The sequence below is a fragment of the Cottoperca gobio genome, chromosome 11 (genome assembly GCF_900634415.1).
Source record: "Cottoperca gobio chromosome 11, fCotGob3.1, whole genome shotgun sequence".
NCBI classification, from domain to species: domain Eukaryota; kingdom Metazoa; phylum Chordata; class Actinopteri; order Perciformes; family Bovichtidae; genus Cottoperca; species Cottoperca gobio.
In genome coordinates this window covers 12,968,836-12,986,528 of record NC_041365.1, presented here as the reverse complement: position 1 = coordinate 12,986,528, position 17,693 = coordinate 12,968,836, and the positions used below count along the sequence as shown (strand labels likewise).

At 38.9% G+C, this 17,693-nt stretch overlaps 1 protein-coding gene across 1 annotated transcript in view; it reads right to left on the bottom strand.

Moving 5' to 3' along the window:
- Window positions 1-6,503: 6,503 nt before the first annotated feature.
- LOC115015539 (MAP7 domain-containing protein 1-like) overlaps window positions 6,504-17,693 on the bottom strand; it is a 42,522-nt gene continuing 31,332 nt past the window's right edge. The window contains 10 exon segments of the mRNA XM_029442944.1: window positions 6,504-7,070; window positions 9,411-9,680; window positions 9,762-9,816; window positions 9,903-9,953; window positions 10,051-10,155; window positions 13,027-13,207; window positions 14,227-14,554; window positions 15,403-15,499; window positions 15,501-15,651; window positions 17,068-17,204. Of these exon segments, the coding sequence (XP_029298804.1) occupies window positions 7,060-7,070; window positions 9,411-9,680; window positions 9,762-9,816; window positions 9,903-9,953; window positions 10,051-10,155; window positions 13,027-13,207; window positions 14,227-14,554; window positions 15,403-15,499; window positions 15,501-15,651; window positions 17,068-17,204 (1,386 nt within the window). The 3' untranslated portion in view covers window positions 6,504-7,059.

Genomic DNA, 17,693 nt, shown 5'->3' with positions numbered 1-17,693 from the left:
AAACAATTTATAAATGCAGAAATATTATTTAAAAAGGGACGAATAATACATATTAATACACATTGTGCAAGTATATTATTTTAATGTAGTGCAGTAATTTTTCATAACCACTGTCTGAAGGGAATATTGTGCAACAATGTTATATTTTCTGCACCACAGTCATGGATATATAACTATATTTATACTACTATCCATACTCAACATACAGTATCCGATCCATACACTGCAGTATTCAGTGTCAACATCATGACATTATGTTTGCAAAAGTGACGAAATACACTAAAATAAAATAAAACACTAAAATACGCCCGTACACACCAAAGACCCTGTTTGTATTATTGCATTTTTGTGTTTTAATATTTTTATTTTTTTATATTTTTATTTACTGTCTTGCTTTTTATTCAATTTGTGATTTGTACAGTCTTGTATTTTCTTTGTTGGTCTTTTTTGTGTGCTTGCACTCTGTACTTTTGCAAATGGCAAAATACGTCACATGAACTTGATCCTGATCTTCATCCCCAAAGAAAGAAAGTCATTTTATGAATTCTTTGATATTGCAAAAATAACAGAACAAAGTTCATCTTCACAGATCATGCATCCAAAAAACTGAGAATCTGGTTCACTACAGCCCTGAAGACTGTCGTCTTATTGAAGCACAGAGAGGAGGTGAGCAACTGTCTGTCCTTCTTTCTGCACGATAATAACATGTCATCTAGTCAACAGCCTGCATGAAAGACCTGGTTTGAATTTTCACAACTTCTCATAGCACGCTGTGATCAAGTCACTCCTCGTTGACCTTCGACTAAGTTATGCAAACAGTTCCTATTCACTGTCATTTTCCTTTGCGGCACAGGTGTTAGACACTTGGACGTGCCAAAGTTAAAATTAACCCCCAACAAATCTCTCCTTTGGCCACAATGGGAGACCAGACATGTCTCCTTGTCTGTCACTCACTGTTACGAGCTGTTTATGGTGTCACTGGAGGTATGAATTCCAAGGGGGAGAGGACAACGCTGCCCAATGAGGTCATGAGATGAAAGTGAAATAAAAGTCAGTAAGATTAAAGGGATTGTGGCTGCAACATGAAACTTGTGGAGCATTTGTGTCATCATTTAAAATAGAGCAAACAAGCAGCAAACAAGAATAAAAGTATAGCAAACCTACGTGGAAAATATTATCCTTTATTTAGTGATAAGATATCTTTTTTTGCTTCTTTCTCTAAAATACAACAACCCATTTCTTCTCTCCAATTGAAGAAAAATTGTAAAATGCCGCGTTAAATCTTGTTCAAATAAAAAAGCCGTAACGTGTTTAGTGGACGAGGAGTACTCAAATTCTTTACTTAAGTAAAAGTACAAATATTTCATTACAAGTAAAAGTCTTGAATTCAAAATGTTATTTAAATAAAAGTACAGAAGTATTATCAGATAAATGTACTCAAAGTATCAAAAATAAAAAGTTTCATTATTCAGAAAGGCTATTTTCACAGTGTTATATTATTATAGAATAATATTTAATATTCACATGTTCGTCAATGTGGAGACAAAAAAATATTATATTTCCCTTTGAGTAGAAGTAGAATGGATATACTTAGAAAAATACAATTAAAAGTACCTCAAAACTATATTTCCGAACAGCACTTGAGTAAATGCACTTAGTTACATTCCACCACCGATTGAATTTAATGTCTTGATTATCTTCTGTTGTTTTATGTTTCATTAATAATTGATCAATTAGTTCATTTATTTTAATTCTTGCTCATTTAAACTTTTTTTTCTTGTGTTCTCCCCTCTGTCATATCATTTACTTCAACAGAACGAAAGAAGTGGAAACCTACTCAACTCAATTTACAATGTCTACTTTCTCAGAGAAATATGAGAACTCAGCAGTGCTCTGAAATACAAAAACATAGCTGCACAAAACATGTGAAACATGAGACAGAGAGAAGGAAAAGGCTCACCTTGCAGGAGAGAGTGAGAGTGAACAGAGGAGAGCGCGACGTCTTCTGGCTTCCTCCTTTATAGAAATGGGTGAAGAAGAAACCTCAGTGATGGCAGTTGAGAACGTGCACCCAACTCTGACAACCACTTGGTGAAATCACATCTCAATTATAAATAGTTGACTCTCTGGACGCGCTGTTTGAAGTGATGATCTGTGAGTTACAGCATGTGTTTGCTCCCACACATTAAGATGGCCCCATGGTCTGCTGGTGATTTAAGGGAAAGTGTAGCTGTTGTGTTTGATGAGTACACAGACGGATTAAAGGTTCAACATCATTTAATGATCATATTTCATTTGTCATGTGAATCACTCAGCTACATGTTTAAAAATGTGTGCGCTTCATGCTCAGCCGTGGGCCATTCACAGAGACACGGACGCTCTTCAGTCAGGTAGATATCTCTGCTTCCACTTTAATCGTCCAATAAAGCAACAGGGTCAATGTGGGACATGAGATAGCAGCCTGAAACAATGTAAAGGCCTGGGTACACATGACCTGACAACAGTGCTGGAAGAAGAATTCACATCCTTTATTTAAGTAAAAGTACTAAAATGTTCCCTGCAGTGTTTTTCTATTATGCCACCACTGTCTGACATTGTAGCGCATATTCAAAAATATACAAACCACGATACATGTCATATCATTTGCATCAGGATGATATAATTCTCATCCTCTATTTAGATGATCTTACTCAGAACTGGTTCAAAGTTCACTGTATGTGTCTGATGTCAGCATGCTAACATTTCATTAGTACTAAGCACACTAAGCACTAAGTACAGGCTGATGGGAATGTCATTAGTTTTGCAGGTATTTGGTCATAATACCTAGTATTTCTTCTATATATCTATATATTTCTTCTATATTTTAATACCCAGTACTAATACATAGTACTGGACAAGTTTAGTTTTTGACTTGAGTAGAGGATCAATTGTGGGGTCGCGTTATTACAATTCATCCGCAAATTTCATGTAAATGCATGTTTTTGAGAAACTTCACTCAAATGCACAAATATCAGCCTCATAGTGATGATACAGGAGAAGTCAGGGGATCACCAAAGTCAATATGGCATTGGAACCATGATAATGGGCAGAAATATCTGTCACAAGAAACTGAATTTGTGGGACCATTGTAGCAGATCTTGGCGATAGCCTCAGAGAGGTTACATAGACTGATAAAGCTGTTTTAAAAACAAAGAGCGCATCAAATCAGATCCCTGGAAAACAGGAAGTTACAACTGTATATTAGGGCTTTAAAAAATAAAATACAACAGACGGGTTGTAATATTGTGAGAAAAAACTCAAGAACGAGGTTGATCCTTGATAAAGACCCCCCGCCCCCCCCCACTATATTTCAGATTTTTTAATATTAAACTTAGATATTTTGTGAGAGTTCTTTCTCACAAATTTGAGATTTAATAATCTCAGAGAATATTCAAGTTGTTTTCTCGTAAATTTAGGACTTACATTTTATTTATTTTATTTCTCTAAATATTACCCCCCTCTCCTGGCTCTGGAATACCAGATGTTACCATGCAAACATCCACTCATCAGACAAACAATAGTGACATAATAGAACCGTGAATTGCAGAGAAAGAGAAGTACATGGGGTCTCATTATTCACAGAGTTGACTCTTTGCATGTAGAGCTGCATTGTTTGCTGGGTAAGCTTTATAATTGCAAAGTCAAAGCCAAACCAAAGCAAACAGACATAGAAACCATGTTCTCTCCTCCAGGCTTCTATCCAGAATATTATCTTTGTGCTAGATGGCGGCTTGGTCACATTGAAACAAGCTCCAGTGTATTTTGTTAGACATTCGATATGGTAGCTCCCTGTGACCCAAACTGACCGGCTGCTGCTGCAGTGAGAGTCCTGTTTGAGGACGTTACCTGGAGCTGAAGGGAAAACAAGAGCGACCACAAGCCTTCTAGTATTTGATTGCTAGAGTGCATTATAGCAAGTGGATAGCAAATCTCATGCACACATCTTTCATCTTTTGACTGGACTTCACCCCAGAGCTGTCTGGGATCAGCTCTCTGCTCCATGTAACATAAAGCCACAGCCAAACAAACATAGAAAACAGAGCCACCCTGTTAAAATCAAGAATTGAAATCCAGACACTTTCAGTCACTTGTGGCTCATTGAACATCTAAAGTGAATCATTAAGGTGACGTGGGATTCACACACATACAGTATGTATATAAAGCAAAACCTCCACATGTGCTGAACATTTCAGGTGCAGGACGTCCGGGCTTACTTTCTTGTTTTCTGGGTGCAGTGATCTTCATTTGACCACCTATTTGTGTTTTTATGGTTCAGCACTCTCATGTTTGTATTTTGTTTTATAATTGTTCTTCATATTAGATTACCACCCCATCCCGTTATGTTTCCTGTATATATTTAGAAATATTTACTTTTGGAATAAATTCACGTTACTAGTTGAAAAAAGCAAAACATTTGTAGTGAGTTTAATCATCAAATCTTAATAGAAATGCTCCAATTTTACATATTGAATGTTTAATTTAATGTGTAATTAAAGAGTTACTCTTCATTGGGATGAAAACCGTTGCTTAAAGTCTTCTGAGGCTCTAGAGGAGTGTTGTCAGGTGTGAGAAAATAGCAAAAGGCTTGTGTTAATGTAGTAAGAGGCATTACTGTAGAGGAGCTAAGGAAAATATGGAATTGCATGATGGGAAATGTGGGATACAGGTTTTTTGAAGCTTGACTCTTACCAGTGCTAAAAATCAGGATATCTCAGCCGCTGTTGCTTAAATCGTGTGTATCATTAAAAAAAATAATCTGTCTCATATAATTCAGTGCAATACTAAACACCTGAAGAAAGTAACTGATGATGTTTCGGGTGTCGACCATATCCCAGCATACACTTGGTTTAAAAAAAAAAAAAAACTAAACACATTTGTATGTGGGTAAAGAAAATCCTTTGTGCTGCCACCTTCTGGTCTCTCTACACATGTCACTCTGTAATGCGGCCGAAGGACAGCGAGCTCTGGACCTGCACTCAATGCTGAGATATGTTCACTTCCTTGTTTGTTTTCCTACAAAGGCAAATTCAATTTTGACTTGCAAAAATGCAAAAGTCGGTCTAATTTGAATCATGTCTGCAGCTCCATATTGTTATGCTGTGTATTAAGCTGAGGATGATGAACATTGGCTTCCTCTTTTTGTTTGAAACAAACAGATAACCTCAAGCTTACGTTGACGATACATCGTCAGCCAGGAATACTTCTAGAAGTGATATATATATATATATATATATATATATATAGTGTCATATTCAGCTAAAGTAAAACTAATGTACAACTGAAGGAAATCCCCACACTGAGATTACTATGTAAAAGAAACTACTTATTTTCCTTTAAAATAAAGAATCTACTGAACTTAAAACGTCTGTTTGCAAAAATTGCAATTTCTAAGCTTGAAAGCATCAGAAGCAGCAATTTGAAGATTTCTTTAAAAATATAGAACTCGTCAGATTTCACTGGTGGAAGAAGTACTCAGATCAATTACGTATGAAAGGATCATTAGTAAAATGTACTTAAAGTATTTGTATTTGCTCGAGGTGCAGCTAGTTTAACTAGTTTACAAACAGTTAGAAAGTCCAGTCCTTCCCAATCTAGGGTTCAAGCCCCTCCGATGGGTCACAACATAAATCTGAGGGGTCGAGCAATAATTAATGGGGTCAGAAAAGTTTTGCTACAAAACTCTGTTGTTTCGGGACTTTTCAGAAATGTAAGATTTTTGTGCAATGTTGAATAATTCCACCGCTCTGAGCATCTAAAGCTGCTTTCACATGATCAGCGGTGACCGCTCTGCACAGCGCTCGGGGGTAATCACATTGCTAATTATTTCTACTTTGACCTTGATATCCACTGACATTTCAAGGCTCAACCATGAGATAACAAGCAGGGGAGGTAACCACAGAAACAAAACTAGCTGCATTCACATGATAGGAAACGTCCTCTGCCGACCTCACGGCGAGCACAGACAACATTTCCTATCATGTGAAGGCAGCTGAAAAGTGACTGAAAGGAAACCATGTGAGAAGTTTAGAGGAGTCTGTTGGGTGGAACTCTTAACAACTCAAATTTGAGAAGGAGCCACAAACGTTTTCTTATAAGAGATCACTTCTCACACCTCTGGTTTCACCTGGTATTATAAGCTTATCATATGTTTTTTTATGTTAATGTCATCTATTATAACTAGAAACTAAAGCTGTTATTTGGATATTTGTTTCCTTATTATTTATCACCCAATCACTTTCTTCCTTTGCTTGAGCTGCTGTGACAAGTGAGATACCCGGGAGTTGAACGAATAAAGAATAAAGTTCTATTCTTAATTGTGCAGCTTTATTACAAAATCTTAAATGAATAAATACCCCATTAGGACGCAGACAAATATCTAAATTTGACCATGCATTTACAGCCGCAGTAGAGTTGATATCTCATATTTTCTAATATTACTAATGAATATAAATGCAGACAGACAGTCCCTTTCATAAAGCTTTATTTCACAGATCCCCTGTAACAGGAGGCCTAGGCAGCCAGGCTCATTATACATTTACATACACTGTCTGTGGCCAGTCCGTACGATGCTCCCCATGTTAAATAACTCAATAATTCAAGACAAAAACCACAAACACACACACTTTTCAACTTAAGATAACAATAACAATATCGTAACGACGGTAATAATATCAACCATTGTCAAATATTATGTATTTCCAGGGTCTTATATTGTATTTTCTAAAATGTGTCACACAGTCAGTCATCTTTAAGGTGCACCATAAAATCTGTGTGTGACATTTCAGTCAGACGCTGCACCAGAACACGCGGTGAAGACAGAGAATACTTGTTGCATGTTTTTTATATTTCAGATGAGAAGCTCCTCTTTTTCCTCTTGCAGCAGATGGTGTAACATGTGAATTCAGCGCAGTTCATTGTTTGTTTGGCACACAATATTTTCTATAAGCCGTTGTGATGTGGCATGAATCTCATAGCTCAAGCAGAGGCATAAGGCGCGTCACCATGGAGATGTGTGGGGACTCACAGGACCTCTGCAGGGAGAGAACAACAGAGGTGAGAAGTTTAACTAATATTTTCATTTTCATTGCATTTCATTTCATTTAACCTGCAAACAGGCATGAGGATACAACTCCGAACAGCAAGGATCTTATAAGTACATTAGCTTCAAACAGGACAAACCAATGTAAGTGCTACATACAGAAATAACTAAATATGATTTTATCTTTCTTTCTTTTTTTATTGGCCAAGGTGCTGTTAAAACACATGGGTTTTCAGTCTGCGACGGAAGATATGAAGACTTTCTGCGGACCTGATATAACCTGCATTAAAAGCACTGTTTCCTATATTGCTTTATTAGGATCATTATTAGCACTAGCATACGCGTGGCCTACTCCTCCTGTCATACATACAGTCAGACACACTTTTACACATTAACACAACAAGCAAAACTGCTCATCTGATCGAATTAACAATCAAGTACGGAAGAGAAACTTCATTGTCATCCTTTTAAGAAACATAAGGCCAAACAGAAAAAGTTATAAATCAAACAATTCCTTAAGAATTTTTCTCCATACAAATAAAAATAAATTCTTAATAAATCATAAATTCTTGTCTGATTGCACTTTATTATACATTTATACATCCTGTGCTTTCACACAATTATTCCAAGAATATTGCGTTAAAATACATTTCCCATTCTTTGCCAACGGGGATTACTTATTACTGTTTATTACTTTTCTATTTCAGTTTACTCATTTTATTTTATGTTTATTGTTATTCTATTTTTCACCGGGGTTAGTATTACTTCTTATACACTTTATATGTTTTTACTCTATTGGTGAATTTCTTTTTAATGTTTATTATTTTGATTAATCAATAATTTCCTTCTCGATCAATAAAGTTCTATCTTATCTTAATATCAGATAATCATAATCAGGTTTATATTTGATTTCTTGCACCATTTTTTCCCACGCACACACGATTCAATTATGGTTCCTGAAATGTTTGGAGATACTGTTTTAACACATTTTGAACCTATCTTTAATATTCTCTTGAACTATATGCAATGAATTCCACCGGACCATAGCTCTGTGCACATCTGTATTCTCTATCATACTTGTTTTCGCTTTCTGTTGCATAACCTGTTTGATAACTTCCCCACATTCTGATTAATAACTATACCAGAAGAAGAAAATTAAAACTATTTTGGTAATCAGTTAATCATTCTATAATTAAAATGCCGGCCAAAAAATATCTGGTTCCAGCTTCTCAAACTAAATATATCAACTGAATATCTTTTTGGTTTTTGTCTTTTGGTCAAACAAAACAAAGAATTTGAAGACGACAATTTTTCTCACATTTTATTGACAACATGTATCGATTGACTATAAAAAATCATTTACAGATTGATCGATGTTGAAAATAAGATGAGTTGGTGGCAGTAAAGAATGAAAGATTGCTCATAGCTAACTGTGTCTTAATGTTAGCATGGGCAGGTATTCTGTTTGTAATTTGTTATTTTTCATTGATTCATTGTTTTTATTTATGGTAACTGCATGACAGCACGTCTACGTATTTACTCTCTTCTATTAACACATGTGTTCACACAATCTTTAACAACTTTTCTACAAGACAATGTTAAATGCTTTTTTTATTATTATTGTAGTTGCATGCTGGGGTTTGCAGTGGGCACAATCTCCTTTTTTATCTTCTTTTTAAAATAAGTTGTTCTTTGTGTTTTTCATCAGTAGTTTGTCCCGGAGGTGGAAAAAAAACCTTGTTGTTGGTACACACAGTAAAGAAGAAATGATAAAACTATGAATGACAGACAGAAATGTCTCGAGACAAACAGCGGTTTACATAACTTTCATTGGATTAAAATGTACATTTTCATTTCCAATTTTTGTTGCACCTTCCATGAAAGACACGTTTGATGTATTTGAACTGTGACAGTGACTCCCAACTTTAGGGTCCGGACCCTCAAAGATTCACAATATTTCTATGAGGGGTCCCAAGATGATTAAAATGATAAAATAAGATCTTTTGACACCACAATTTCTGCAATTTATCTTGTGAAATACTGAATACGTTAACTTGTTTAGGCCTGTAAGATTCCTTTAAATGAAACAATATGGAAAGAAAAAATCTTCGGATGAACTCTAAAAGAAGGAAATATTACTTTAACTTCAGGAACACAGATGAAGGATTGGATGTGGGGGTCTTGGCATTTTCTTTTTTTTTGACCTCAGGACTTCATGTCCTAATGCACTGTTAACTGTGTGTAACCCAATACTCTTTAGTAATTAATTCAGCTCCAGCACACTCGCCTCTGCGGTATCCTCACAGTCTCATGTGGAGTCTCTTCACTGTACCTGCGACATGCTGAGGCTTCATAGGGCCTGTTTTCATCAGGAAGGGCTCTCCGCCCTCGAACGCCAGGATGGGCTCGCTGACCATCCCGCTCTGAGTCTGCGTCGGGTTAGCGCCGTTGTTCAGCTGGATGATCTCCTCGAAGTCGGCCGCCTCTCCGTTGGCCGAGACGCCGTTCTGGTGGGCGGCGGGCTGGACGCCGTTTACAACAGGGCCGGGCACACTTTGTGACGGGCTGAGGACTGCTGCATCGGGACTCTGCAGGTTTCCAGCTGCAGAAAGATAAAATTAATGAATGAATAAATCAGATTTTTAGATTTGCTTTCAGACTGTATATACGAGCGAGCACTTACCCTTACAGAGCTCTGTGTCCTTGCCGTTGACCTGAGGAGAAGCTTTGACATCCTTCTGTGAAGATAAAGAATAAAAAGACTTCGGTTATAAAAGTCAAGAGGAATTATAGTGTCTTGTTTTTAAAGAGGAATCGCACTGACCTTTTCTCCTGCGTCACTTTTCCGAGTCCTCTTCATGATCTCATCAAGGCGCTGTGCAGATCAGACAGAGAGATCAGTTCAGACATGAAGTACTGGGATAAAAACTCGAGTGGAAACTTTCTGAACTGTGAAGTTGTTTTTCTCTCACCTTCTTCCTCTCCAGCCGCTCCTGCTCTTCTTTCTGGAAGTGTTTCTCCCTCTCCAGGCGCTGACGCTCAGCCTCCTCGCGGGCTTTGACTTCAGCCTCATCCTTCTGAAAACAGAAAAGAGAAACATTAATATGAAGCTTAAAAATATAATAATTTCACACGTAAATCGAATGTGAGACAAGAAGCAGCAGGATGTCATTTTCACTTGAAACCTGCTGCATAGGAGAGTTGAGAAAAGTTTTAAATTATAAAATGTTCTGTAACACTGGTTTTATTTTTGTCATTTGTGGTTAAAGACGTAAACGTAAAATAAATATAACAAAAAAATAAATGTTGTGGTTTGATCAGGAGTAATACACACATTTACTTTTTTTTGTTAGACACAGACCAATTGACATGGAGGAGAGTCCGCTATGGCAGGAGTTTACTCAAATACTGTACTTAAGTACACATTTGAGATACTTGTACTTTACTTGAGTATTTCCATTTTACGCAACTCCACTACATCTCACAAATATTGAACTTTACTCCACTACAAGTACATTCTACTGATAATACTTACATACTTTTACTTGAGTAAGGTGTTGAATGCAGGACCTTTACTTGAAGTGGAGTATGTTCACAGTGTGGTATTCATGCTGGTGTGTGAATGTGCTGTAATGGAAAACAACTTGAGACCACCAGGGGGCAGCACACGCTCATTATTTTCAGCAGCCTTCAGGCCAGAGTTTGTATTATCTGAGTTACTCTATCACATGCTTCACTGGGTAGAAGATTGAGCACCAACCAAACAGAAGTCAGCAATGAAAACAAAAACTATGATGTGTGCATAAATCACATCTGTCAAATATTGCAACCGGCTGGTTTTTATTTATTGAAATATGCTGTTTCACAATTTTAACCGCAGCAATTAGTTACACAAATCTTAAAAAGTCACGCACATTCTCCGTTTCCAATACAGCTAGCGCAAAACACTTGAGCTCTCAAAAATAGGAGGCCACTCGAGTCTCGAGCTGTCAGAGAGGAACAATGGTCCGATTGAAGGGGAGAAGGGGAGTCGAGCGTGGCTGAGTGTTTCAGGCATGGCGTACACTGACGCTGCTTATCCAACTATCAGCCCACTGCAGAGACAGAGGCAACACAGGCCTGTCACTATCTCCTCGATCACAATGGCTCCCTCAGCCTCTGCTCATCACCATTATGGAGGTCACCAGCTGGCATCTGCCCGGCCAGACAAGGGGCCTCTGACCAGCGGGGCTCACAAATCGTCCGTGACAGCAGCACATACTCTCCTCCTTTAATCTGCCCAGATGCCAGTCAGTCAGGGGGTAAGAGATGTTTGGGCTGGTACAGTATCAAACCCCCCCGACAGCTCAGGCATCCTCCTATGCCCTAATCTGCCCAGATGGTAAATGGGTTTACTGCATGTGGGGGATCATAGGGATTCATGATCGTCAATGGAAAATTAGAGGCTTTTCAGTGCATATCGTATTTACAGTTAACAAGAAGTGTCTCACTGGGGAAGTGTCGGGCCTGCTCAGCTTGGGTTGAGGCTTTGATTCCCAGCGTTTAGTTTTTATGCTCCATACATTTGGAACAAACTCCCAGGAAAGTGCAGGTCCGATGCAACTCTCACTTCTTTTAACTCAAGGATGAGGAGTTTCCTGCCTTTTATCAAATCAAAAGATTATTCATTTCTATTTTGGAGTTTTGTTTGATTATGATGTTGTTGTGTTGTTGTGTTGTTGTTGTGTTGTTGTGTTGTTGTGTTGTTGTTGTGTTGTTGTGTTGTTGTGTTGTTGTTGCCATGTTGTTCACGTAAAGGTGGCTGAATTGTGCTGGCTTATCCATGCTCTTTATACCAGTGATTTATTCATTAATATTAGCGATGTGGATGGTGTAATTGATGTCACGTAATTCAGCACTACCCTCCCCCCTCCAGTCCGAAACAATGCCCCCCCCCCTCTCCTCTCTTAATGTCCCCTATGTGGGCTACTACATATGTCTTGCTGCAAAAACCCATTACCCTCGGGACCTTCGGGGAGAAATAAAGTTGCCTTTGATAGATATCGGCAGCGTGTTCAAGGAAAGGGAAGAAGATGTATTTTAATGTATTCTGCCACTGAAGTCAGAGTGTAACACTGGTCCAAAGCACATATAATCGAGGCATACATTAACATATCATATCATATCATATCATTTACCGAGCAGACTGACACATGACACACTGATATCCATAGAGCAATTTGATTTGAGGTGTGACTGTGGTGTGAATATGCTTGCCTTTCTTATCTCCTTGTTATAGCTACAGCAAGGATATTTCAGAAAGCATTTCATTATAATTGGTCATGCTGTCTATATGTACTGTATGTATATTTCATTTTTGCTATTGTATTACCAGATGTTTTGGCATTATCATTATATTTATTTTCTCCTTATGCAGGCCTCACTTGTAAATAAGAGCTTGATCTCAATGTGACTTCCTGATTAAATAAAGTATAAATATTGAGCAGCTAAATTATCATTCATTTTGAGTAATATTTACATTTGATATAGTGGATTACAGGTGGACTACGCTAAGGTTGCAGTGAGTATGTTTATATTTGATATGTTTTTAAGTGGTGGAATACAGGTTCATACATTATTTTAAGAGCACATGATGGGTTCAACAGTTTAGGAACAACGTGTTGCTTGTAAGATGCAGAGAAGTCTGCACATTTGGGACCAATACAAGCTTAGACCGTATGGTGTATATACGTTTAAATAAACTCTCATTGACACGTTTCGATGCCTCCTGGACTTGTGTGACCGCTGGTTTAACTCACAAGTAAGTTTCAATTAAAAGGTAGCCCGAGTTCAAACGAAGCTGCCTTGCAGACCATAAGTGTTCCTGGTTGGAACGAGGCGAAGCAGCCACTACAATTGTTTTGTGACAACTGTTTAAAAAGGTCAAGAACAAACTTTCAATCACTGACCTGTCTCTGCAGCTTCTCGTTCTCCTCCTGCTCGGATTTGGCTCTCTCCTGCGCCTCCTTCTCCTCTTCAACTCGCTGGGCGTCGTCCCTCAGACGCTGCTGCTCCGCCATGAATCGAGCCTCCTCCTCTCTGCGCTTCCTCTCCTCTGCGTCCCGGGCCATCGCCTCCTCCCGGAGGATCCTGAAAAGACGCATCCGTGTTACATATAGTATGCACATTTTATATATCCGCAGAAAGAAAATCTAATTCAGATATTCAAAATCTCCACTGTAAAATAAACAGTAAAAGAATGTCACTATTTATTTTACAGGTCTAAGATTCCCCCCAAATCTTCTGATAACTTTATACAATGTTTCATGTGAAAAGGGATGTTATTTGGTCCCAATTACAGACATTATATCAGTATATTTATAGCTACTAAAATAAAGATAATTAACTCAACAACAATTCATTTCAAGTGTTACATAGAGCTTTTTAGCAGCAGCTACACAAACAAATGAGTGAAATCTGTCTACAGGTAACATAAATATTTCCAATAAATAATGAATTATTCATTTTATTTGTTTGTTCATTTATTTGGGTTTAAATTGAAGTTATTTCATGGAAGTTCCAATTTTACTAATCACAGCCAAATGACATAGAAATGATTAGGAAATTAAGGACCTGTAAATAAAGCGTCACCAAATACTAACATTTTAAAATGTCAAAATCCTGTCAGAAAAAGATGATGTAGCAAGGTAGGAACGGGGAGAATAACCTTACAATGTGATGCAATACAATGCATCTTCTTTTTCTTCTTCTGTATGTTGCACTTTTATTTGGCTCATTTGAAGCTGTTGTTCTGCACTTACATGTGTTCACCTATTTGAAGCGAATGTACTTACAAGATTCTTGCTGCTTCGGAGTCGTATCCTCACGATTGTTTGCACTTATTGTAAGTCGCTTTGGACAAAAGCGTCAGCTAAATGTAACGTAATGCACATTTAGAATATTTTGTTTTTTTTGCAGGACTGGCGTATTGAATTACATCATGTTTTATTAAATGTTTTTATGTTCTGTCTCTTGGCAGTGAAGAAGATTTAATACCCTGCAAAGTCACAAATGCTTCAACATATTATCGTGTTTATCGATAACTGTTATAGATATTAAATGACATTATATGATGAATAACAAGGCGTTATATTGACATTAAGCCTGACCTGTTCCTGAGCTCCTGCTCCACGCGCTCCTGCTCCTCCCTCTCCCGCTGCTCTCGGGCTTGTCTGCGTTTCTCTGCCAGGATGCGAGCAGCCTCCTCCTGGTTGTTGGTGCCGGCTGACGGCCTGCTGGTCGGGGCAGCTGGGGTGGTGGTGGCAGCGGTGGCTGCTGCAGAAGGAGCAGGTTTAGTGGTGGAGGCTGCAGCAGGAGAAGCAGCTGAGGCAGCCGGCTCTACGTTTGGAGCAGCTGGAGACGGTACCACGGCTGGGCTGACGGAAGGAGGTGTAACCGGTGCAGAGGACACCACGATGGCAGGAACATTACTGGAGTCTGTTAGAGAGAAGACAAAGAGTATTTTATTTCATTTTATTGCAGCAGCTTCTTCTTTTGTTTTAATTAACACACTTTGAAACAACTAGAGATTGTACAGAACCTCTTTACACTGTCTCTTTACTCCCTCTTTGATTTAGGATTGATATTATTGATTGCCTTTAAGGCTCTTCATGACCTGGATCCAGATTATATTTTACATTTTGAATTATTTTGAACCTTCGCCGAGTTTGTCGTGCGGTGGTCTTCTGTGTCTCCCAGAGTCCAGGCTGAAGACTAAAGGGGACAGAGCTTTTTCAATCAGAGGAAATAAGGCTGTCTGAGTCCGTGTCAGAAGCACATCCTGATGTTATCTGAGCTCCCCTGTTTATTTGATTTTAAACTGTTTATATGTTTATAACATTTTATTTATGTTTGGTTTTTTTGCCCTTCATGTATTTTATCATTCATTTTGGTATTTTATTTCATTTAAAGTAAAAGTAAAATGAAAGCGGTATTTGAAATGCATTTCTTTATGTCTATCTCTATATATATGAAGAATTCTATGAAGCCAAATGATGTCTTTACAAAGTGCTCTAGGAGAAATGAGTGCCTCATTCTCGAGAGAGCTGACATGTTCCTGCACATTTTGCCCCGTGTGTTGTATCAGAATGTGTTGTACGTTATGTCATTAAGAAAGGGGAATTTAACAAGATACGTTAAAATCGAGAAACAACCCCTTCGACCCCAGAGGTGAGAGTCTGGCACACACTCTGCAGTAATCACAGTTTTACTTAACACGAATGTCGGCCCGAAACCTTTAGGTCACCTTGAATCTTGGCTATCGTCTCTATGGTAACCACACTCACTCTTTTTCTCCTCTGGAGCGCCTGGTTGCTGGGGTGCCTGGCTCGTTTCCACGGCAACTGCAGTGACCGTCTGGGGCTGCACCCTGGCGGGCGTCTTGGGCTCGTTTGGGTCGGGTCTTGGTGCCAGGAGGAGGGGTCTTCTTGCCCATCGGGGTCTTGGATGCTGCCGCTGCTGCCGGCACCAAGGGGGAAAGGGGCCGACTTTTGGGGGCGCCGGGTGATGGAGGTCTGTTTTTGGGCTTTGGGGTGCTGATGAGAAGAGAGTTGGTGTTAGAGGAGATGTGGCAGTGAAGGAAAAGGTACCGAGGTTCCCAGTGCACTGCATAGAGCTCATAACTAGGTCATGTGGAAGACACGAACGACTCCTTCTGAAACATGATTCTTTGGCTGCAGGGGAGTGTAACATGAGAGGAGGGGAGGCATGGGAGCCGTCTTTCCCCCCCTCTGTGCCTCAGTCATGAAAATCCGTTTCTGTCTGACACCAACAGACCTGCTGTTGGCAGACCGGCCCTCGACGGCTGACTGAACGTTGTCCAGCAGCTTTTAGCAGTTAGAATAATGATGATAAGGCTGGAAGCCACACGAGAGCAGGCATTGTGTCACGCAGTGTTTCTCCAGTTAAAAGTTAAATAGCAAGAAACTCATTTTTCCACACTGGGATCTCCTTATGGAACAACCTGCCTCTGCATATTAAACACAGTCAAAGGCAAAGGCTCAAAACAAAAGTTAAGGCAGCTTTCTGGGAAGTGTTCACTTTGTAGGAATTAGTTTGCTTCAATCAATTTGTATATTTCCATGTATTGTGTTTGTTTTTTCAAACGAGAACCACTTTAGAAATAGAATAAAGCATGAGGACACATGAGTTCCCTCTCTCTGAGCCTCGTCCTGCTTTAAAGGTGGTTTTAAAACCATCTCGATGTACAATGTAATACTGATGCCTCTATGTGACCTACATGAACAAACGAGACCAATCGCGATGACATTGCCTATTTATTATTGAACTATTCTTAATGCCGAGTCGAAATAAGACGAAACGATTTACGGCACGCAGACCGGTAGAGCCTATGTTGTGCACCACTTATCAAAGTTTCGCAGTGAGTATGTTAGCCAGTTAAAAGGAAGCAGGAAGATATTTTTCGTTAGATGCTGGGGCAGGATCAGCAAAGTGAAAAACCAAAGAACAGGCCGAAAAACAAAGAAAAGCTCAAAAGGGACAGTGTTAGAGCAAGGAGGAAACACGAGTCCACCTTGGTCGGTCATTCAACAGATTTGCGGGATTTCAAAGGATTCAGATCCGATCCTGGTGTGTGTCATGTCTATTTTATTTATGAAATATCTTGCGAGATGTGGGTTAACATCAATATATGAATTAAAAAGTTTACTTTGTTTCACCTTCCGTTATATTACAGTTATTAATCTTCTTACATAGTAGAGACATTACCTCATCGCTATGCAATAGTTTTAAAACTAAAACGAGTCTTTTTCTCACTCGCTTCCAAAACAAATGCATGTGCGAGCCAGAACAAGATCTTTACGACACGAGGCACTTGTATGTACACAATGAAAGTTCCTGGTAGTTGCTTCAACTAAGTCCTCAATATAGTTCAAGTTAAATTATGATATCTATTGGTCCACAGAACGGGCACAAGGCAGTGTGTGTGATACCTGGCCGCTGGCCTGGATCTCTGGGTCGTGGTGGTGGGTGACGGCGTCTGTCTCTTCTTCTGCACTTTTGTGATAGAGTTCTTCTCTTTTTCGTTCTCCCTCTCCTTGTCTTTCTTTTCTTTCTTCTTTTTGTCCACCTTGAATAAAGACGTGACACAATAAAACAGTTATGACCTCAGGCTGAGGTTGATACATATATTGCAGATAAAGGCCTTTTGTTAAATGACAATAACGGTTGCTCCAGCTAGTCTCTTAACCGTGTCTGTCTGCTGTTTGATGCTTAGCACGTAGTGTACAGTGGGGTTTTAGAGCTTTTTCAAATATGCATAATAAACCAAAAACAATGAGCTGTGCTAAAATACTCCGTAGAGCTCAGCTCAGAGTCAGTGGGTATTTCTCTGTGGGATTGTCACTACGAGCGAGCGTCGCCTTTCACATTACACTCATATGACCTAAAGCATTGATTAGTGCAGGTTTAAAGTCCAGATTTCCTGGTCTAATAGGTGTGATGGATCACCAGAAATGATTTCATTCACTCTGTTTGTGGGGCAGGAACGATCACACCACAAATATCTTTGTAAAAATCTTGTAAAAACAGTTAAATGCTAATCACTACATTAAAAATT